The sequence below is a fragment of the Typha latifolia genome, chromosome 6 (genome assembly GCF_019914945.1).
Source record: "Typha latifolia isolate L0001 chromosome 6, TyphaL0001v2, whole genome shotgun sequence".
NCBI lineage: Eukaryota > Viridiplantae > Streptophyta > Magnoliopsida > Poales > Typhaceae > Typha > Typha latifolia.
In genome coordinates, this window is record NC_133091.1 from 3895053 (window position 1) to 3918438 (window position 23386).

General features: G+C 38.1%; 2 protein-coding genes and 1 long non-coding RNA gene across 6 annotated transcripts; 1 reads left to right on the plus strand and 2 right to left on the minus strand.

Annotated features, from left to right (window-relative positions):
* Positions 1-986: 986 nt before the first annotated feature.
* On the plus strand, positions 987-5575 carry LOC140790419 (probable boron transporter 2). Of its 2 annotated transcripts, none has more exons than XM_073140499.1 (12): positions 987-1713; positions 1843-1925; positions 2082-2274; positions 2384-2522; positions 2989-3154; positions 3251-3417; positions 3627-3800; positions 3907-4002; positions 4101-4238; positions 4311-4630; positions 4723-4990; positions 5069-5575. In XM_073140499.1, the coding sequence occupies exons 1-12, from the start codon at positions 1610-1612 to the stop codon at positions 5369-5371; spliced, it is 2151 nt and encodes a 716-aa protein (XP_072996600.1). In that variant the 5' UTR covers positions 987-1609; the 3' UTR covers positions 5372-5575. The 2 variants fall into 2 exon arrangements, with proteins under 2 accessions (XP_072996600.1, XP_072996601.1); XM_073140500.1 differs by having other exon boundaries at positions 5072-5575.
* A 5243-nt stretch (positions 5576-10818) lies between these two features.
* Positions 10819-18496, minus strand: LOC140790261 (uncharacterized). 3 transcript variants are annotated; one of them, XR_012109359.1, is made up of 6 exons: positions 18365-18496; positions 16549-18209; positions 15337-16032; positions 15093-15195; positions 13019-14784; positions 10819-11227 (listed from the first exon to the last, which is right to left on the minus strand). It is a non-coding gene; the product is annotated as an uncharacterized lncRNA (long non-coding RNA). The 3 variants fall into 3 exon arrangements; XR_012109358.1 differs by having other exon boundaries at positions 13098-14784; positions 15337-18209; XR_012109357.1 differs by having other exon boundaries at positions 15337-18209.
* A 488-nt stretch (positions 18497-18984) lies between these two features.
* On the minus strand, positions 18985-22895 carry LOC140791534 (WD repeat-containing protein VIP3). The gene is made up of 2 exons (XM_073142152.1): positions 22234-22895; positions 18985-19947 (listed from the first exon to the last, which is right to left on the minus strand). The coding sequence occupies exons 1-2, from the start codon at positions 22573-22575 to the stop codon at positions 19324-19326; spliced, it is 966 nt and encodes a 321-aa protein (XP_072998253.1). The 5' UTR covers positions 22576-22895; the 3' UTR covers positions 18985-19323.
* Positions 22896-23386: the final 491 nt, after the last annotated feature.

The following is a 23386-nucleotide window of genomic DNA, read 5'->3' on the forward strand; positions in this document are numbered from 1 at the left end:
CTATTAACATGTCTATCCAAACTCAACTTTTTAAAGAAATATTAGAGAAATTTTTTCGACTATAATGAATATTAGAATATCAAAATTAATTTTCTCCTTTCACTAAATTTACTCACAATATCATATTCTTTAAATTTAAAATTTACAATTATCTTTAAAATATGGGTAAGATATTCGTAAACAATGAGAATATTAATGGTAATTTATATCTTCTCTGTTAAATTTTAAATTTGAATTAACACAATATGAATATTATATTAAGTAAAAATATTTTATTTTTAAAATAATTAAAATACTCTTAGTATGACTTGATTGAGAGTATTTATGTAATTCTTTTAGTATAGTTAATTTAATTAAGATATTTAGTTAAATTTAACTAACTACATATTCACTAAATTATAGAGTTCGATTTATAAATAATAAAAATATAATGTGTAAACCAAAATTTCGCTAAAAGACAATGTGTTACGTACAAATTTCTCTTCACTTAAAAATTACTTGTGTTTAATATTGCTTATTTGTTTCTTTATAATAACCATAAGCTTATGATAGATCTATCTCTTGGTGCATATATTATTATTATTATTATTATTATTATTATTATTATTATTATTATTATTTCTTAATCGGTATCAGACCATATTCATATATTTTTCACTGTTGTTAAGAACCCAAAAAATGCCCTAAGCTAAATATATACCACAGAAGCTGGCCAGAAACTTCCTACAAGCCAGCTTGGTATGGACTGGCAAACCTTTGAAAACTCTTCTCTCCCGGCCTCTCTCTCTCTCTCTCTCTCTCTCTCTCTCTCTCTCTCTCTCTCTCTCTCTCCCCACCGTATCATGTGGGGATCCACCTGCCTTTCTTTCATTTGGTTGGTAATTGGTATCCTCCTATCTACTCCACAATGCCATTATTAAAATGGTTTACTTTTTAATATGTGGTCTTCCCTGCTTAGTTCTGGGCTCTCTGACAGTGTGTATCTTGTTTGCTTTTAAAGCTTTCTAGTCCCTGTTAGTGATGCTTTCTCACACTGCCCCCCCTCTTTCCATTGACCACATTGTCTGCATCATTTGCACATTTTCCTTCCCAACCCCTTCCCAGTCTTATATAATTCATTCAGACCCCCAAACCTCTCTGCCATTGTGAGTACTTACTTATTCCTCTGCCTTAAATATTCCACCAAAAGGGTTAGCTAATCTTGGCCTGGATATAGCAATGCTCTGGGTCCTTCAAGGGTTTCCTTAGTATCACTTTTGCTGGTATGAGTGTTCTTGGGGTCTGAATCATGTAATTCTTGCTTCTTTTCCAGTGTGATTTGTAGATCTCAGTGGTTGCCATTGTTCATCTAGTCATGGAACTGATTGGTCCTTAGTTTGCTGCTTGATATGTAATTTGTCTTCCTTTTTGAGGACATTGTGCCATTTTGTTCATTGGTCTAACTTTAGCTGATAGGATCTGATTTAGTGTCCAAACCATGTAAATATACCCACTTTTTTTTTTTTTTTTTGGTTCTCAGCAATAGTCATCTGCCTATCTTAGTAGAATTCTTAGCCTTTATAATCTTAGAGATAGAGAGAGCATAGTAACTAACCAAGTAAACATAGATATGGAGGAATCTTTTGTACCACTTCGCGGAATAAAAAATGATCTTCATGGGAGACTGTTGTGCTACAAGCAAGATTGGACTGGTGGCATCCGGTCAGGAATCAGGTAATAGTCTTGAGGAATGTACAAACAAATCATTGCAACATTATGAGTTCTTTTTTTTTCCAATAAGCCTAGCATATAATTTGCGAACTGATATATTTGAAATCAAAATACTCAATCATCTGCATCTAGGATTCTTGCCCCGACTACGTATATTTTCTTTGCGTCAGCAATACCAGTGATATCATTTGGAGAACAATTGGAGAGAAATACTGGTAAGAGAATCAGTTCTTTTGATGTTCTTTTGCCTACTACTATTGTCTCTGTGCATTTTAACTATAGTCAGGTACTCAGGTTCCTCCTAAATTGACATAGATGTGCTATTGCATGATACAGTAACGTATTCTATGGATTTGTGCTGATATTGGCAGATGGAGTTATAACAGCAGTCCAGACATTGGCATCGACTGCTCTGTGTGGGATCATCCACTCAATTATAGGAGGCCAGCCTCTTCTGATTCTTGGAGTGGCGGAGCCCACCGTGCTTATGTACACATTCATGTTTGCTTTTGCCAAAGATAGAGCGGATTTGGGTCCAAAGCTATTCCTAGCTTGGACTGGTTGGTAGGTTCTTCATTAGTGTTTTGTTTCCTGAAAGTGACAATAGATTGATCCATTCTTGAATATGAGGTTAGGCTTTCCTTTAATTTTTATCTATAATTGAGATCGGCAGGGTGTGCGTCTGGACTGCCTTATTGCTATTCTTAATGGCTATACTTGGTGCTGCCTCTATCATCAATAGATTTACTCGTGTAGCTGGCGAGCTGTTTGGCCTTCTAATTGCGATGCTTTTCATGCAACAAGCAATTAAGGTTAGCACCTGAATTGGTTCACTTTTCATGTCTTTAAGCTTGTTACATAAAAGAAAAGGGGGAAGGACCAGGTGTGTATCGAATACAAGAATAAGTATAGCTAAATGTAACTAATATTCTATTCAGTACTCTGTGATCTTTCACTTACCTTGTTAGTCATATTTTAAGAAATTTATGAATTGACATGATATCAATGGATTTGGCTGAAGTAATAATAAATCAATTTTATTAACAAAAGGAGGAAAAGATATATAGGTAGCTTGCAGCTTTGATGAAAATCACATGAGATTCACAGCATGTCAATTTTTCAGAATTTTTAGATCTTGAAGAATTACCTTGAACTCATGTTTGTATGTTATCAAATTAATGTTCCAACTTAAGAAGTTGAAATCTTCTGGGACAGATTGTATTCTAGGAACCACATAAGCTGCCTCTTTATGGGTAATTAATCTGCCTGGTGCTTTAGGGTCTTGTTGATGAATTCCGCATACCCAAGAGAGAAAATACAAAAGCACTGGAATTTGTTGCCTCATGGAGATTTGCCAATGGGATGTTTGCTCTCGTTCTGTCATTCGGTCTTCTCCTGACTGCTTTACGGAGTAGAAAGGCACGGTCTTGGCGCTATGGATCTGGTATGCATGACAACTAGGACTAAAACTGTCTATATATCTTCTGTAAGTGACTTTCCTCTATGTCGACATCTAACTCAAGTGTATTGATATCTGCAGGTTGGCTGCGAGGTTTGATTGCAGACTATGGTGTGCCACTAATGATCGTTGTCTGGACTGGAGTTTCTTATATACCTTCCGGTAGCATTCCAAAAGGGATACCTAGGCGCCTTTTTAGCCCAAACCCATGGTCACCTGGAGCATATGAGAATTGGACAGTCATCAAGGTGAACAATCTCAATGTTTTGTCTTAGTTCGTTTCATTCCACTATACTAACCAAATATTGTAATATACCATAAAATTAAACCAGACTTTGTTGGTCAATCCCATTTCCTTATGATTTGTTACTTCGTACCAATTAATCCTATATTAATCTTGCCAAATTAATTCTCTCTTTTTGACTTACAATTAAAATTTGGATGGAAAAATATGCAGGATATGCCTCATGTGCCCTTTCTCTATATAATTGGAGCATTCATACCTGCAACAATGATAGCAGTGCTATACTATTTTGATCACAGTGTAGCATCTCAACTTTCTCAGCAGCAAGAGTTCAATCTTAGAAAGCCTCCATCTTTCCATTATGACTTACTTTTGTTGGGCTTTTTGGTATGTTATTGCTAGAACTCCGCATGCTGCCTCAGAATTACTTTCCTTTCTGTAAATTGGTAATAATGCTTCATCGATGGTCATAATTCTTACTTTTGTTTGGCAGACCTTATTATGTGGCCTCCTTGGAATCCCCCCGTCGAATGGGGTCATTCCACAATCCCCAATGCACACAAAAAGTCTAGCCACTCTCAAGCATCAAGTAAACAATCAGTTTTTTGATTGAGTAAAATATATAGATAAATATACACTTATTATGCTATATCATTGCTATTTTTCATCCATCAATAAACTCTGCAGCTGCTTCGTGATCGATTAGTAGCCACTGCACGCCGGAGTATGAGTCAAAATTCAAGCTTGAGCCGACTGTATGGTAATATGCAAGATGCATATCAGCAGATGCAAACCCCTTTGATTTACCAAGAGCAGTCTGCCAGAGTATGGGAATAATAAGCTAATGCTCATCTTTTCATCACCACCGAATTTAATTGTGTCGAGTTGTTCTTTCAGGGATTGAAGGAACTAAAAGATTCTACAATCCAATTGGCTTCCAGTATGGGAAACATTGATGCGCCAGTGGATGAGTCAGTATTTGATATAGAAAAGGAAATTGATGATCTTTTGCCTGTTGAGGTTAAAGAACAGCGCGTAAGCAACTTACTTCAGTCTCTGATGGTAGGAGGGTGTGTTGCGGCCATGCCTTTCCTCAAAAAAATCCCAACATCTGTTTTATGGGGTTACTTTGCCTTCATGGCAATTGAAAGCTTACCAGGAAACCAGTTCTGGGAAAGGATTCTCCTGCTTTTCACTGCTCCTAGTAGAAGATACAAGTAACTCTCATCTTAGCCTTAGTCCCTGGTCTCTAATTTGCCTTTCATGGTGTCAATGAACACCACGAAACTAAATTTCCTCTATCTTACAGGGTGCTTGAGGAGTACCATGCCACCTTTGTTGAGACTGTTCCTTTCAAGACGATCGCTGCTTTTACACTTTTTCAGACAGCATACTTGCTTGCGTGCTTTGGCATTACATGGATTCCTATAGCTGGAGTCCTTTTTCCATTGATGATCATGCTGTTAATTCCTGTAAGACAGTACATTCTTCCCAAACTCTTCAAAGGAGCACATCTCACAGACTTAGATGCAGCAGCGTATGAGGAGTCGCCGGCTATACCATTCAACCTCACAATGGTAAGCTCAAGTATTTCTAGCAGTTACTGAAACCATGTCTGATCTTATGAACTACTGATGATATAATTGTCCTTCTAGCAGGAGGTTGATATTGGCATAAGAAGGGCAGAGAGTGGGGAGATTCTAGATGACATAGTCACCAGAAGCCGTGGCGAGATCAAGCATATGAATAGTCCTAAAGTAACTAGTTCGAGTGGAACACCAGCGACAGATTTGAGAAGCCTTTATAGCCCACGGCTCTCGGAGAAGGCATATAGCCCACGCATAACCGAACTCAGGCAGGAAGAGTATAGTCCTAGGCTTGGCGGGAGAGGACCAATTAGTCCAAGAACAGGAGAAATCAAGCCTTCCAAGTTAGGAGAAGGTCAGAGCTCAAAGTAACAAAGGGTTGGCTCAACTCAGTTACTCAACATGTTCATATTACTGTATGGCTTTCCTGCTTATATGCTGTGCTTTTGTTCTCTAGTCTGTTATGATTACGTATGAATTTTCAGCATTTAATTTTTCCTTCTCTCCTCTTTAGAGGATTCTGTAATCCCAAAATTAGCATAATATAGAAGATTACAAGGAAAATGTTAAGCTTTATATTTCTTCTCTTCTATTTTGAAACAAATTGTATGAATTTTATCTATTTCAGTTAAGATTGTAGCCATTTCTGAGGCTCACTGACTGTCTCTCCGAGTTTTGTCCAACTGGGAAGCATTTATTAGATTGCAACCAAAACAGCATAACCGAATACCCAATTTTTTTTTCTTTTACGCGTTTAGTATTCTTTATACTTTGCTAAACCACTAAACCAAGCAGTAACATTCAAATATAAGTGGCTTTCCTTTTACTTATATGATAATTTAAAAGTTATTAAGAAAATTTTTGAATCTTAGAAGATAAATTTTTCATATTACCTCGTTTCTTGATTCAATAATTTATATTTAAAAGTCGCTGTTCGGTTTAACGATTTATATGAAAAAGTTTCTCCTAAGACTTAGTAGTTTACTAAGCGACTTTTAAATTTTTAAATAAGTTATTGAACAGAAAAAAAAAAACTACATATTTTTAAAAGTCGATATCGAATTCAGCAATTTTGCTAACATGGCAAAACACATGTAATTTTGTACTTAAATTTTGAAGTAAATTAGACACAAAAAAAAAATTAACAACAGATTTAAAATAATCAAAAACTCTATATTTTGCATAGAGAAATGTAATCACATCCTTCTTTCCTTCAATCGTAATATACCATGGAGGAAAGAGAAAAAAAAATTAAAAGGATGAACAACTAGTACTCAGACAGTAAATTTATTGGAATGATATTTACTAATCGTCTCACATGATATTCTAATCCCCTTCATCCATTCCAGTAAATATTTTTTGAAGTTTGAACATTGTTACAGAAATCCATGAAGAAAAAAGACTTATAAACAAGCTAAAACAAGCAAGAAGGTGATTGTTGTTAGTACAAAAAGTAGTAGTGCAGGGTCGATAGCATCTCATCTATCTTTATCATTTCTAGTAAGATCGACAAGATTGTCCGATAGACTTTCTCCTCTGATTTCTATTCTTGTCGGTGAACTTTGTCGTCTTTTCCTTCATTGTGAGCATTTTTGCAATCAAGAACAGAACTCATGCATGTCAACATCTTAGAAGTCAACAAATAGATGGATGTGTCATGGCATTTCTGTAGCATGGACTATCAGTTGATGGGAGAGATTGAGAGAAAGTAGTGGGAAGCATGAAATGAAAGAAGCTTCTCCAGATGTGAAGTTTCCAAGAGTTGTGCGTGTTGGAGAGATGTAGCTCTCACATCATTGACTTGAAACAAAGTGGAAGCATTCAAATTCTGCAACAAACTGGGCCATTGAGAAAAAAACAAAAAAGAAAAAGAAGCCAGCTCTTGATCTAAACTCAAAAGTTTAAATAGTATTATGGATTTAAAACAAGACTATGATGCCTAGAAGAAAAGAACTACAGCTCAAAAGAAGAGAGTGGTTCTGAAACTATACTATTAGATAAATAGTTGATCTAAAAACTTAAGCTGCTAAATAATGAAATAATAATATGTATCATGTCTTTAATATTTTCCTCTTAGAATGACTAAGAATAAGAAGTCTGATATGTAAGCCATTCGAAATGGTGATACTTCATGACGCTGGCACAATTTCTACTCCTTTACAATAAATTAAATTAAAAGAAACACTCTTATACCAATTTTATGGGGCCTATTCAATAAATTCACCAAATTACAAATTCTAGTAGCGTCTGATATATTGTTCTGAATTTAATATCTTCCAGGAGATTGTAGAGAAACAAGCACTAGGACTGAGAGGTTTCCCTTTATTACTAAGTGATGCAAACTTAATTTTCTTCTCACACTTAATCTTATATATATTGAGAAATAGAAAAATAGTCTGTTACCATTATTCAGGATTCCATGAACTTTAGACAAGTTGAATGTCATTATCTTAGAATTTATTGCATGTTAGTTGCAAGAGAAGTTCTCATCAATTTATTATTTGCTAAACTCGCCTTGTTTGGTTTGAGACTAAGCCCCAAACTCAGATTAATTAGTCTCATTCCTTCGTTTTGATTTTTTGAAGAGTAAATCTAATTGGATATGAAAAAAATAAAAAGATATATAATTACTGAACAAATTTAGAGTTTCTGAACCAGTTTAAAAGGGGTCTCTAAACTCAAAGCAAATAAGTTTGTAATGTTTCAATAACTGAGGAAATTTATTAAAATCTGCCGGACTAAAAATATCGTTTTGTTAATTAAATCCAACTAATCACAACTATATCCAAACTTAGATTTTAAAAAGACAATTTTGTTCTTGTATAAATTGCTTAAAATACTTCAAAACTATCTTGTTTCCAATATCACATTACAAGAAAAAAAAAACATTTTCTTATACAAGACAAGAAAAAAAAAACAAATTATGAGATGCAGCTTGAAGCTACTAAATAGGATATGACAGTGACTGCTGATCCCCTCTAGCAATTATTTTATCTGGCTGATTAGGTCAATGGGCATGCAATTTCCGCATTTGGAGTGAGATGGTACTTAGATTATGTCAACTTGTCACTATTATTATCTTACTTATGTGGCCATGTAGTTGAATAATCTTATATGCACGGCCTCTGTGTTATATAATCAAGCTGAGACATCTCTCCCTCAATTTCTCAAAAGAATAAAAATGAAACAACATTAACATGGCCTCTGACTAAATTTGAAGAATATCTTGCAAATGCTTCTATGATTAATTTCCTTTTGACATACATATATTGATGAGTACACACAAAAATCACTCATAATCAGAATAATCTTAAGTACCGATTCAAGAAAAGCCGACTATCCAAGAAAAGGCAGTTAGATGTAACACCCCAAAATTTAAAAAAAAAAATAGTGTGGGGGGGGGGGACCGCGCACGCGCCGAGCGCATGCGTGCATCCCAACACCACATCCCAACACCACTGCCACCCCCCGCTACCATCCCCACCTCCATTAATCCCCTTCTCCCCCCTCCCACCGCACCATCTCTCCTCCACCTCGCTACCTCTCTTTCCCTCTTCTCTCTCTCGGGTTGCCGACGCCGGAGACGAAGCCTCGGAGCCGACGGCTGACGAAGCCAACCGCACGACCCCTTAGTAAATCTTCCTTTTCTTTTGTTGTCTTTCCTTCCTTCACCGTGCCTTACCCCTCTCGACTACATGGCTGCGCCGCCGACGTCGTCGACCTCGATGGTGGCCGCACCTCTCTCTCTCTCCCCTCAATTTCCTCCTCTCCTTTTCCTCCTTTTCCCTCCGGCGAGCCACCCACCCCGGGTGAGGGCCGCGGGCTGCCAGCAGTATGGGCCACCTGTAGCGCCGAGCCCTTCTATCTCCCCCCTTTGTCTCCTTCCCTCGGAAGGAGATGGTGTGGGAGGGTGGGGGTTAAACAAACCCCACCCATCCCCTTAGTGGGCTGCGCTGAACCGCAGCCCACTAAGCCGACTTTGGTGGGCTGCGGTTGGACTGCAGCCCACAGCCAGCCTTGGTGGGCTATGGTTGGACCCCCAGCCCACCCCATGCAACCTTGTGGGCTGCAGTTGGACTACAGCCCACCAAAGCCTCCCTTACCCTATTGGGTTAGGTTTGAGCCCAACCCAATACCCCCCAGCCTAGCCCATTTGGGCCATTTGGAGTTTTGGATTCTATAACCCGTTTATCTATTTCCACCTTATTTATTAGCCTAACCACTCCCATAAGGACAAGGGTACCATTGACTCATGTATACGCCCAAAGATAAATTCTCTAATAAGATAATTAATTCTATTAGTTCGCTAATCTTACATACGGCTTTACTTGCGTGATTGACGAGATTTAGTATACTGTGGAGAACCCCTAGATGAGTAGAGTTTATACAAGTCTAGAATAATGTAGTTATAGTTATTATATCTTCCATGACACTGTAGGAAATGTCGGTATTAATACATACATCTAGTGTACCATGATATATCTTGGCATGTGTAGTTATTGATAATTTACTCATCATGATATTATGAGAATGTTAGAATATACATTAGTATAACGATGCTCTACATGTATCCTGTATGATAAACTCTTGCATAAATATTTATTGTGAATATAGAATGTAACGATCATGATGACTATGACATACCTTATACGCTCACAAAACACGCACCACTTTCACCTATCATTAGTAGTCGGGTTCTGACTAGGCAGTGTCCCTACTCACTCAGCTCAGGGTTAAGGGTAGAGTGTATCCTATATGACTATACTATTAGCGACCTATACCTGAGGTCGGGAGCCTATGTGGCATTCAGATAATTATACTGCATAGTCATAACTAGATTATGATGATAGAACAACATGATTGTTAGGTGGGGATATATCTCTAGCGTTACCCGACGACGCAGGGTTAGGGCGTCCGTTGATGAGCCGAGGGCTCCCGATTCTTCCGCTGATGGCCACAAACAACCGATCACATGCAGTGTCACCATGCATGTGTACATGACATTACCGCTAGATGTGTATATATTCCCCCCTCGATGTATGAGATGATGGATGGTTATGTGATGGATGATTTTCTTGAAAGTATCTACCCTGTGTGGTGAATGGCTCAGTGAGCTATGATAAAACATGATTAATCCTTTGGTGAGCATGGAATGACTAAAGTACTCTTTTATTGCTATGCATAACATGTGAACACTATAATTGATATTTGTATGAATAAAAGATTGTATCAAACTTTATATCTGTGCGAACTTATCCTGATATGTTTAGGAACTGTCATATTCCAGGATAGTGACGTGTAGTCTTTATTGTTTGTATGGATTTAGTAATTCATGGTAAGTCATCTAAACAAGCGTATTGTTATTGCTAGCAACTATAAGCATGCATTGGATATACACGTGTGATTTCATTGTTATAAATTGTGGATTCTACTCACTGAGTTATGTGCTCACCACCTCGAGGAGTAGTTACCTTTTTATTTCAGTTATGTTTATTAGTTGTATTGAGCCCCTACGAGGGCGTTATGATTGACGTTGTATATTGAACTTTAGCGTTGTATTTTTGATGTGTATCTTAAAGGCTTGTTGTGGCATGTGGAACTTGTATCCGGACTCTTATGGTTAAGTTTATTTATAGTATAAACTTATGCTGCTATGTGCCTTGTGAAATCCTATTACTGACAGGTCATATAATGCGGAATCTCCCCACGCGGTTTACATGTGTATTTGGAAGTGTGGGTATTTCACCTCAGAAGCATAACAAAAACTAGTTGAGTTATGCTTTAATAATGTGTAGAGGTATTAGGGATGTAGCTTGAAATTTGCATGTCAAGTCAAATGGAGAAACATTTGATGAATTTTAGTATTGTTTCTTTAACAACACTATAAAGAAAATATAAGGAAACATTTATTAGGATACTCTACATACTTGAACCCAAGGTAGAAATGGATCAGTGCTGCCAAATCAATTTGTTTGCTCCTCTGTCCAGGAATATTATTTGCTAAGATATAATGCATGAACAATCTCCTACGGGCAGTAAAATTTTCTGGCGTAGCTCTTTCAAAGAAGGTTGAGATTACCAACTTCAATTATGAAGCTTTTTGGGACCTCTCAGGAGCTTATACAACAGGAAGAGAATTCAACCCATGTTCAGATCCTCAAGTGAATCAATGGGTCAGTCAATCTCCTCCTCAGGCTGCCAGGTACTTGTTCATTTACTCGTTTGTACCTGAAAACAAATTTAAAAGTCAATTACATGTTCATGATCAGATTATAGTGCAAAACAATTTCCTACTTGATAATGTTTGTGAAAAGAAACCAATATATTTTGACTAAGCTGCAGGCAATGACCCATCTATTTAGTTTTATCGGGCAGTGGAAAGAGCGAAATACTAGCAGGAAGAAAGGAACTACAAAATGATCCAGGTTTGGAAGTTGTTGTTACGTTCAATAACAAGAGCTTGTCCGAGGTTCGACAGAATTGTAATTCCCTATGTCAGTGACCAGGTTAACATATGGACTCTTCACAACATAAAGAACAAAGAAAATGATACATATATATATAGATTAAACATCCAAAATATTGAAACAAATTTTCTTTTAATTGAAAACAAAATATTAAGAAAATATTCTGAGAATCTTGAGGAATTCACATCTTTCTTTTCCTTCAACAAAAGAAACTCTCAGAATATACGAGGTTGGTGCATTTCATGATATACTTTATGGAAAAGTATGTCTTCTTTTGCATTATGACATTCTTTCGTAGTTGCTAGACCACATAATGTAAAAAGTGAAGAAAAATTCACTGTGGCCAAAACGATCCTTTCTTAGAAATGCAGTAAATTGCATAATACAAAAAAGTTAATCATGTGCACACTACTTTGTCCTTTATAGTACGGTGAGGCAGAATATACAAACAGAGGTGGCTATGAATTCCAATAATTGTCTGAAATAAAATATATAGCTATTGGATCATTAAATGCAGTTCATGAATCAATGTCGAGTTCAAATCAACCATAGGATACTATACGGTACCTTTGTTCAATATTATTTAGAGGAAAATAATCTCATTTGGATAGCAGAAAACTGAGAAAATCAAGGTTTTTCATGAACTGGGAATATCAACTACAGAAAACACAGATAGAATAGCATTTAGATGTAAGGCCCACAAAGCAGTTGTAAGGAACAGTTTACATATAGCACTAAGTAATATCATGTTCTAATTTATAGACGAATGCCAAAACTGTTCATTCTTTTTTTTTTCTCTCTCGCTCTCTTTTTGGTCCTTCCTCTTTTCTTTTATTATTTTGACATAGGTTTGAACTAATCTATCAATTTTGTGAGGATCTGTACACTTGCTTATGAATAATGCTGACATATTACTTTCTCTAAAAATGATTATCTCTGATCTTGTAGCCACATTCCCTTCCTTTCAGTCAAAGAAACCCTTGAATTTGCACAGGACACCCAATGCCTTCGGCCAGAGAATTTTACTCCTCAAATGAGGAAATTTTTTGCACACGCTCTCTTGGAAGGACAAGATCCAGTTCTAGAATATGTCTTAGAAATCCTTGACCTGGAAAGGATTGAACTTCTTCCAGTTAATAATATAATAACATCTATGAAACTGACAACTGCTGAACTCGCACTTGGAACCTACTCAGTCATGTTCTATTGACCAACCTTTAGCTGGCTCTGACCCAGCCACACAACCTATGATTTGGTGGACACTATCCGAACCATCTCTCGGATTCAGCAGCCATCAGAAGTCATGTCTTTAAATCATCTCTCACAGGAGGTCTTTGATCTATTTGATTGAATTATACTTCTTGGATTAGGTCGAATTCCATATCAAGGCCCACGACAAGTTGCAGTCGCTTATTTTGCTAGACTTGGTTACTATTATCAAAATTATTATTGCAACTAGTAATACTAGCATTATTCATATAAAAGATGTAAAAAGTATAGCCTAACAATTTAGGATTATAAATATTACTGACACAGAATGCATATGATTTACCAAAATGTAGGTACATGAAGCCATTATGTAGAATCCTGGGAGTTTCTTGAAGACAGTTGCTGGAGGGAGTTTGCAGTACCTGTTACCAAAATGTATTCCTATGAGCTTGGAAGAGCGAGTGGAGTGTCATCAGTCTTCAGAACATTATTAAGAACTCAGGATGTCATAAGGAACATTGGCATTAAGGATGACATGAATGCATACTGGACTGAGAGCGAGTCTAGCGAAGGATTGTCCCTCACGAAACCAGCTAAACTCGACTCCAACGTCACTCCAGGAAGACAACAAGAAGTTGGTCAGTATAGACACTTCAGACCATGTGGAGCACATACCTTAATATTATATCTCATGCAATTCTTTCTTGTTCTGACTGGTACAATTACCACTTTCAGCTGCAGAGCTAGTGGTTGATAAGCTTTTAAGCAACGTAGGCATGCAAGTGGGATACAAAGTTTGGGGATGCAGTGACTACAATTTCCATAAATGGAGAGGAGATGAAATATCTAGCAATAGGACCAACAAGCAGTCAGAAAGAGCGGGAGGCCAAAGTGTACCTCATAGATCTTACAATGAGGTAAGCTCTTGTTTCGATTGACTTGCTTCCATCCTTTTCTCCACTTGATGTAAACCCAAGATGCTAAACAACCATTGTTGTCACCAATTTCAATCTTGTCAGGAATCAAACAAGACTATCCCAAATAACTCTTCATAACATATCTTCTAATTGATCATATTCTTGTTTGATCTACTTTAATCCTGTCATTCAGTAGATGAAAAGTTCTCAGGAACTACTGTAACATTTTAATTGTATCACTTATTTGTACATCTTTCTGAACTCTTAGTTTCAGAAATATAGCCCTTTCATAACTTATCCATCAAAGACAGATATCTCAGGCAAGCTCATCTTTTCTTTGCATATTGCTGCCATTTCTGCAATTACTAGAGCAATTGACCATATTACCATCTCATAATTTTACCGATGACAAGATTTTGACACCATCTTGGGCTTTCAGTAGGCTTAATTCACTATTTAATCATCTAAGCCATGGTTCTCAACTGATGTAGTATGACAACAACTAAAATATACAACCTGAACTTCTTAGTTCTTAGCTTCTGCTCACACTGTTATACACATCTAACACACTTCAGAAGAGTAAGTACAAGTTCAAGTGGGAGCAGTTTCGGGGGCCATTTGTCAAAACATGTGGAGATCCACAAGAACTCTGATCCATAGACAACTTTGAATCATCAAACGACTTCAGATGTTAATCAAGCTACAGATTTTCCAAGTCCAACAATAAAAACATTGTCAAAACTCACCTACTTGATTTCATTGCCCACAGAAAACCAAATCAACTTCAATGTATTGCAGGCATGGATCTTGGCATCTTTATCGGAACACTCTTTTACAAGTTCGGTGGGCAGTATATATAACAGCACATGAATTCCATGAGGGTTCTCAGATTCGTAACAACCATGAGCATAATGCTGATAAACATGGTGCAGCTCCCTCTTTAGATGCTTCAGAGACCAATATACTATAAGCACAAAGCCCAGAGATTTTTTAGAACTTCCTCCTATCAAGTTGCTCACTGTGTAGTCAATATCCCACAGACATTTGCAGAGGTAAACCCTTTCTCCTCTCCTTATGGAGGTGCAAAAAGTGTTCTGAACATTGAATACAAGTGTTACCGTTAGATCTTCACAAGACAATTCAAGTTGACAGGCTGTCGCAAGTTATATGTGACAGAATCCCATCCTTCCATCTGCACCAAGTAATAAAATCAGGTTATGGTTAAGAAAAGCTTAAAACAAGAAGATATAATTCTCTTGATAAAGTTCAAATTCAGCCTTACTGAGATCATATCTGAAATTTACCTAATCTTGGGTGATGGTATCAGCTAGTGCGAAGTACTTATTATCTTTGTAATGAAATAGAAGTACCTCATAAAAATCAACATAGCAGCATAAATTTCTTTTAGTATCAGCACATTCACAGTTAGTAATTTCAAATGAGGCCAAAATATTTGGATTACTTTTACAGGAATTTCTTTATGCATGTATCGGGGCTTACTGTGGCAAATAATGGAGTGCTGTTCTTCGTGTACCTTGCTTTGATTTTCTAGTAGCCTACTTCAGTTCATCAGTCTTCTTCCTCAGCGCAGTGTCATCCATTCCTGAAGTTGGTGATGCTTTAGCAGGTAAACGCAAGACAATCAAATATTTAGAGTTTTAAACACATTTTCCAGCTGACTGGAACAGCCAGTTACAACATAATACTTAAAAGTCTAAGCAAAAGCCATGTTCTGATAACTCACCAGTTATTCAAATGGATGAGAAAAAGGTTAAATTCTCATGTCTCAATCTTAGCACATTGATTTACATATTTCTTTTATGGACTACTCTTTGCAGGTCTTGTAGTCTCAGTTTTCCTACTATTCAATGGCTTCGTTATCCACCCATCTAACATCCCACATTATGTGAATTCACATTGGGCCAACATATCCTTCTGTGAACTCCAGTTCTCAAATGGTTACGCCAATCACTGCCTCAATTATCTAGACCAGCTTCCTTTCTGCAATGATATCCAAATATGACTGTAGGAAAGGCCTACTTACTCTTTAGCCAGCTTTCCAAAGATGCTTCAGGAAAATCTAGCATCCCCTATGCAATTTTGGCAGGATGGACAGTTATTGCAAACTTGCAGACATTGCTAGCCCTAGAGAAGATAGAATTTTCACAAACAAGCCAATCACTGCCTCAGATAAAAGATAGGCCAGCAAGAAACAACTGCTCATATGTTCATTGAGAGCTATGCAAGTTCAGACCAAGCTTTTGAGAACTCAGGGGGATCTAATTATGCTAGGCCACAGACACATGCATCCAGCTCTACCCTTTTGACAGTGGAGGAGGATGATGGAGGAGTTTGTAATTCGATAAAGGAATTCCGATTCGATATGGAGTCTGAACAGCTAGGAGTTCCATTTCTCCCAATAACACTACCATTCTCAGATCTGTCATTCACAAGGTGATTTCCCTTCAAAAAAATCTTAGACATACATTTATAGATCATAATCTAAGATAAATCAAAATAAAAGGAGTCAATTGAAATGCTATTTAAACAAGATGATAAAGGACCAGTTGTGAAGTTTCAATAGAGAAAATACACAACAAAAGTTCCACAAATTAAATACGTGAAATAAAAGCATATAGTGGCACCAATGTAGCAAAACACAACAGTTCCTAATCACCATCATTAAAGCCTTTTTTCCCAATCACATGTTAGCTAGAACACACTCAAAGATGAGAAAGGTCAGATTGTTATGAGTCTTATGACCTTCTATCAACCTGATATAATCCTCTAGAATTCAAATAATAGATATAACACAATTAGAAAATGGAGTATCTATCTACTTTCCTAGCTAATGCTCCAGCTCATGCAACCAAGAAGAGAGGAGCAACCCATCCAGAAGGTCTTCTACACATGAAACTAAAAGACCAAATGAAACTTAGTACATAAATAGACTTACTAGCTCTCTTTTATGTGTCAGATATGATGAAGGAATGAAGCAAAAGGTCACAGTTTTTTACAATGTCAGTGGCTATGCTAAATGAGGAATTATGCTAGCTTCAACGGGTGGTGCCAAGGGAAGTATCATGACCCTCCTTAAATGCCTTGCAAGTAGAGCACCTCCCAATGGAAACCTTTCAGGGAAGCTTCAAGCAAATGGCATGAACCCATTTACTTCCTCCTCTAAAAGACTAGAACTGTCAGATATGTCGAGAGACTTGATGCCCACCAGCCTTACCTCACTGTGAGTTTTGAGTCCCTCCAATTCAATGGCAGACTCTGGCTGAACAGTGAGATCAGCTTGATGAGAAGCTACATCCATGTTGAAGTAGTCCTTGACCAACTTGGACTGAAGCATTATGCCAACGACCTAGTTGGGTCCCCGCAAGATGTGACAGGGAAGACCTTTGAGGTTGCAAAGAAGCTCAGTGTTGCAGTTGAGCTTGCTGCCAACCTAAGTGTGCTCTTCCTTGATGATCCCATCTCTGGCCTTGATGCTTCTGGGACCACAGAAATCCTAAGGATTCTGTCACAGCTTTCAGTGTGTGAGCATAGCCCAACTCAACCATCCTAACACTGGGGACACTCTCCTACTTCCACCGTGTTCTCATCCTAACAAAAGAAGGCCATCAAGCATACTTTGGTCCAGTCGGAATTAACTGCAATGAAGTACTTGGATAGTTGGATACTTCGCTGCAATTAGAGAGGTTCCGCAATACTTCCAGATGCAGAATGCAGTAAGCTTTGTCGTAGGAGATTTACGCCTAGGAATCGGAAGGAGAGGAAGTGTAGTGACAGAATTTGGGGAAGCATATCAGAGTAGCATCTCCTGTGAGTCTTAACAAGAAGGTTTTAAGGTCCATAATAAAGTCAGGTACTACAAAGGAAAATGAAGACTGTTGGTTCTGTATACCCATAATCATATGCAAGGCAGGCAGGATTAGTTCAGCTAAGAACACAAAGATCATTATGGAGGAATGTGCGCTACACATACGGCAGATCATTATCGGTTGGTTTACTTCAGAGAAAGGTCTATAATGTACCTGCCAATCTTCTATCCATTGTCATGGGTGGTCGGAGAGGTTCCATACTTTCTTATTGCAGCACTGCATTCGTTGGAATTGGAAATGTCATGACAGAGATCGCATTGCAGATGCTGCAGACTTCCTAGCATGTTGGTTGACACTCTTTCTTTCACTGCTTGTGTGTCTTACTTTGGAATGATGATAACATAACATTCCTAGCACCAGCTCCTACATTAGCCGCCTTTATAGTCTCGATCATAACATTGATGTGGGTCTCTACTTCAGGCATGGTAGTCGTCCTCTCAGACATCAAGTTCTATCGGTGGATGTATTAGACAAATCCATTTCAGTATGTGATAAATGTATTGACATTAATCCGCTTCTACAGTGATAGAGCGAAATGTGGGTCAGAATGTCCACGTCCACAGCTTCCAGATGGCTTGTATGTGTGGGATAGGTTTGCAAGCATAGAGTGAAGGGAGAATAAATTCAGATGTAGCTACCTTGGAAGGGATGTGTTTTGTGTTTGCAAGTCTTGCATTTTTCCTCGTTGTCAGTTTGAAGCACAACTCACCTCAGTCAGGATGAGAGAAACCTAAGATGAAGAAAAATGCAGATCAGAAGTATATTAGTGTACAACAAAAATGCACTTCATAAACATAGAGCAATCGTCTCATACCCATGTTTATCTAGTTAAGATGAAGGTTACAGTTTTTATGTATCTTGATAAGATGGAGGATTGAAACATACCAAAGAAGTGAAACTGCTTCATCCCCAATTCCTGATGACTGTCATTTCCAGCTGAAAGTAGCTTCTTTAAAATTACTGCCAAGCTACAACAGGTAATCCACCTGAACTCAGAAAACATTTTTTGATATGAATGAGAAAATGAACTTCTATATCATTATACAATAAATTCCATATCAGATGCAGGTTTTGACCAGATGAGATAGTTCTGCATGTTAGTTATTCCTCATGTACACTCATTTAAGTCACAGTTCCTGATCTGCTTCGGTTTTTAATATGTGACCGAAGGGAAAAAGAAATAATAAATCTGCATTAGAATAGAAGCACATTCATCAAATAGCTGTAGTTCAAGGACCAAAAAGTTGTACTCCTTAGATAATAATGTCGTCCATGACTCAATAAATCCTGTGAAGCTCTTAGCTAGCTGCACCATATAAAAGATAGGCCAGAGAGGCTGCTCTGAGATTATAGCTCCCAAATGAACTCAACTTACTCAATTCCATAAATTAGCAAAAGATAGCATTAAGGATAATAGGAGAACTTGAAATATAACTATCATTGTAATGGATAAATTAGAAAGCATATCAGCCTACAGCAGGCAAGAACATACCAAGTCAACAAACATGAGGAATTCAGGTAGTTATACAAAGGTGGTACCAAATATAATTATTTCACTGTATACCGGGATATTATACTGCCGCCAGACAACACAGGCAATAAAGTAAATAATTTTAAGATTGCTAACTTTAAAGAACCTAAACCATTCAGTCAGACAGTTATACAAGGCATCACAAGAAGCCAAGAATGGTAGAGACAACTCTCTGATTCTCAGTCTTTAATGATGCTAGATTTCCTGCCATAAAGTACTTGTTGATAAGCCATGAAAACCTCAGGGGCTAGATTTCCTGCCATAAAGTTCTCTAATTGACAGCACAGAGATTATCCTCTCAGCAATAGCAATATTATGAGTAATCATACAACGAGATGCTCTTGTCATCAGAAACACTTGCAAGCCGGCCTACACGCACTCCAGTTCCTCCAGGTGGTCGGAAAGCTACACCCCACACCTGGTCTGTGTGGTTGGTCATTGTCTGCACCGCAGTCCTCATGCCGAGATCCCAAAGCCGAACAGTCCGATCACTGGACCCTGTAGCTATTGCTGCCCCATCTGGGCTGGCATCCACACTCAGCACCCAGCTCACATGCCCTGACATGGCACCAACCAGGCTCTTTCCCTCAGCATCATACATGTGCACATGAGTATCATCGCAGGCAGTGAAGAGCACACGCGAGTCCACTGGAGAGAACACCAGTGACCTAACAGGCATGTGGTGGCCCTCAAGGTGGTGGAGAAACTTTGCACGAGCTACATCAAATACAGCTATTGTGCCATCCATTGACCCACAAGCTAATCGTTTGCCATCTGGACTCCATGCAACAGAAAGAACAAACTTTCCACTGCCAGTCCTATCAGGCTTTGCTCCGTCGGGACGTGGAACAGCAAGGGTGGCAACGAGCTGCCATGAGGAAGTGTCCCACAGCTTCACAGTGGCACTCCCACCACCAGCTACAGCCAGAACAGTACCCTGAGGGACATAGAAATTTGCTTAGGCAGATTGAGTGTCCACTAGTTCACCCATATAAATATAGGAAAAAAGCTTCATACAGCCAATCAATTGACGACATTGACTCAAAATATAGTTAATAAACTTTGAGTTTGCTTCTAAACAAAAGATAAATATTACTTTGAACAAAAAATCGGAGGTGTTTATAGAGATATATGTTGGAGGTTACAATCTGATTCCAAAAAGTCACAAAAAATCCGATCAAAATGAATTAAATAAACTTACAGATTACAGAATATAAAATTCTGAATAGTCGAGTCTAGTGTTGGACACTATCTCCTTAAGACCAATTCGTCCTCCACCAATTGCTTCTGGAACAGTGGATGTCGGTCTCCCATGATACAACGACTGCCTTGCACTAGAAAGGAAGCAGCTTTCTAATGCCTTGATTGAACCTGAACCGTGTTGTACTCTCTCTCAAATGCAAACTCAAATTTAAAGACTCGACTCTAGAAGGAAAGGAATGAACCAATTTTTCTACCTTAAAATATGCAGACTGACAGCCTATTTATATAATTAAACAGGCTCGACGAAAAGACACAAAAGATCACCGAATTGATGCACCATTTCGGGTCAGAAACTAATTAATAGTTACATTATGAAAGGATACACAATTTCAGGTTGGGTTCAACCAATTAACCGACTGATTAACTGTTTATCGAAGGGACACACCACTTCGACCCCTAATCAAACCAGATTTGAACCCAAACCCATATCAGTCAAAAATTAAAAATTGGACTTGACCCGTACGTGCGAACCGAACCGAGCCGAACCGGGCTGAGCGGCGCGCGTGTGTGAGTTAAGTTGCACAGTAACCTTTACCCACAAAATAGGTACCCCTTTTGGGGCCCAAAGCTCATAAGAAGTTTGTTACTTATATACCATACTAACATTTCTTAAATATTCAATATGGTACTAAACTCACTTTTCTTTATTTTCCATTGCCATGATGCCCACTTTAGAGCCAATTTTTATTTACTTCTCTTCATGGATTTGACTAAGTAAATATTTGACAATAAAGTACACTTTGAGCTAAATTAATTCCACCATTAAACTATCATTAATAATGTGTGGGCCCCCACTTAAAACTTAGCTCAAAATTAATAAAAATCCATGTCAAATACATAAAATTACCAACAATATATAGCAATAAATTATTCTAGAGCTTTAAAATAGTGATAAGCAATGACATTTTACTTTGAAAATATCTTTTAGCAAACAGGAGATGTGACAAGAATGCCAAAATACAAATGAAGACAAAGAAAAACAACGATAGTCCCAACAATGTATACCAGCCAAACAATGTGCATTCTGCAATAACTATTCTTGACATTCAATAGAACATGCACTGATGCACATAATTAAATTTTATTATTCGAGCTATTGCATCAGAGCTAGCAACACTTCTTTGAGATCAAAAATGTAAAACCCTCTCTTAATGGGGATAAGACAATAAACATCAGCAGTAAATAAAATCATATTTAGCTCAATGAAATGCCTTGAGTTCTCATGAGGTTTCACAATTTCCATCTTAAGGAAAGAAAAATCTATAAGAGATACATCCTTTTGGGAGTGATCAATTAATGCTGTAGAAATTGAATACATTTATCTATCACCATAAAGAAAATAGGAAAGACAAGAGAAAAGATACTTTGCAACAGCTTGTCTGGGAGAAGAGTATTTGACAGACAAGCTAAAGAAATATATATGTATATCTAGGAAAGAGCCCTACATTCACAGCCTCACAAGAACCCATCCATATGTAAAAAAGATCTGGTTAAGTTTTCCTACATGAAAGAGAACTCTAGCATCACTTAAACAATGAAAAACTTACTCGGTTAAAGACTTTGAATCAGCGGGACTTCATACTTTGCATCCATTACACCTCCTTTAGCTACTTAGCTAGGACCTAAGCAATTTTTCATTAAGCCACATAGTTTCTTTGTTATTTTAGCTAAGCCCAAATAGTTTAGACTAAATGCTTTGTTATTTGCTTATTTATATGGCCACTGTTAAAGTAAAGTAGTAAAGGACAATTTTGTCATATCTGCTTAACTAAGCTAGTGTCATGATTCTTGTGTTCTTGTGCTTGAAAAAGATGCACTCCCAATGAAGATGCTTGGATGCAAAGATCAAACTATTCTCATTAGTATAGCAAAAAGGAGCTAATTTATTTCCAAGTAGCAATACTCTGCATGTCAATCAGCGAAGTAAATGATTCACGAATCAGCATCGAAAAGGCCTCACCTTTGGGTCGAACTGCATGCCCCATACCTCGGAGGGCGGCGCCTCGAGGGTGGCAATGGACGCATTAGAATCCACATAAAAGACCCGGACGAAGCTATCAATGGACGAGGAGGCGGCGATCGTGCCGGAGGGGTGGGCGGCGACGGCGACTACCCCGAGGCTGTGGCCACGGGAGGGCGGTGACGCTGCCACGAGCTCGTCGGGCCGCCATAGCCGCACCGTCTCGTCGAGGGACCCGGTAAGGAAGAGTGCCGGCCGGGAATCAGTCGCCGGAACCCACGCCGCCGCCCAGATAGACTCATCGTGGGCATTCTCCACCGACTTGATCCCCGCAAGCTTCATCTCACAGTGCGGAGAAAGAGGGGCTCAGGTGCAAGTCAGAGGAAACCTAGAAATAGAGCAAGTCTTCTCCGACGAGGAAACCTTAGGTTTAGGGATTTGGTGTAGAAGAAAAGACAGGAATTTGCAAAGGAGAGTAGAGAACGAGATACAGCAGCCTTAAACCCCGAGAAGTACGAACCTACTTATCCTTAGTTCGATTTCAATCCATGTTTGTTTTTGAGTTAGAGGGTTGTTTTTTTTTTCTTTTTAAGGAAGAAAAATTACTTCTTTAATTAGCCACCACGGTTAGAGTTAGAGACCAAAAACAGAATCAATTCAGCAAGAAAAACTGTCATTCCGTGTACGCCTAAGAACTACCCTTTTCAGTCAGCCAATTAGCAGTATAATTGACTTTCCGATAGACATAAGTAACTTTATAATTTTGATAATTATGAGTGAGTTTAATAATATCATCAAGATTTTCCATCGTCTACGATGCCTTTGATCACATTGATCAATAGAAGCGAGTCAGAATCTATCCATAGATTTGGAATATAGGTAAGGTAAAGTCTCCCTTATTTCCACAGCTTTGCACCGAGTTGAAATAACTAAATCGAACACTTGCAAGTATATGCTCATAATTAGCCTATTAGAGAACGAAGCCAGCTCCCCCCAACTCAGTAAACCCAAAAGCACCGCCCATGTTAACTGTTAGCCACCCAGGTGGTGGAGGTTCCCAGCATATCAGAGCAGGAGGAAGAGTCAGTTTCGTTACTTTGATAGAATAATTCTTAAAGTATTCAGCATTTAAATTTAGAGCTTGGGTCCACAC

Excerpts from the sequence above, each read along its gene's own strand:
- LOC140790419 (XM_073140499.1), top strand. The coding sequence starts at position 1,610 with ATGGAGGAATCTTTTGTACCACTTCGCGGAATAAAAAATGATCTTCAT. Across the intron at positions 1,926-2,081 it reads ACAATTGGAGAGAAATACTG|ATGGAGTTATAACAGCAGTC; the intron begins GTAAGAGAATCA and ends TGATATTGGCAG. Across the intron at positions 2,523-2,988 it reads TCATGCAACAAGCAATTAAG|GGTCTTGTTGATGAATTCCG; the intron begins GTTAGCACCTGA and ends CTGGTGCTTTAG.
- LOC140791534 (XM_073142152.1), bottom strand. The coding sequence starts at position 22,575 with ATGAAGCTTGCGGGGATCAAGTCGGTGGAGAATGCCCACGATGAGTCT. Across the intron at positions 19,948-22,233 it reads GCATGCAGTTCGACCCAAAG|GGTACTGTTCTGGCTGTAGC; the intron begins GTGAGGCCTTTT and ends TATGTCCCTCAG.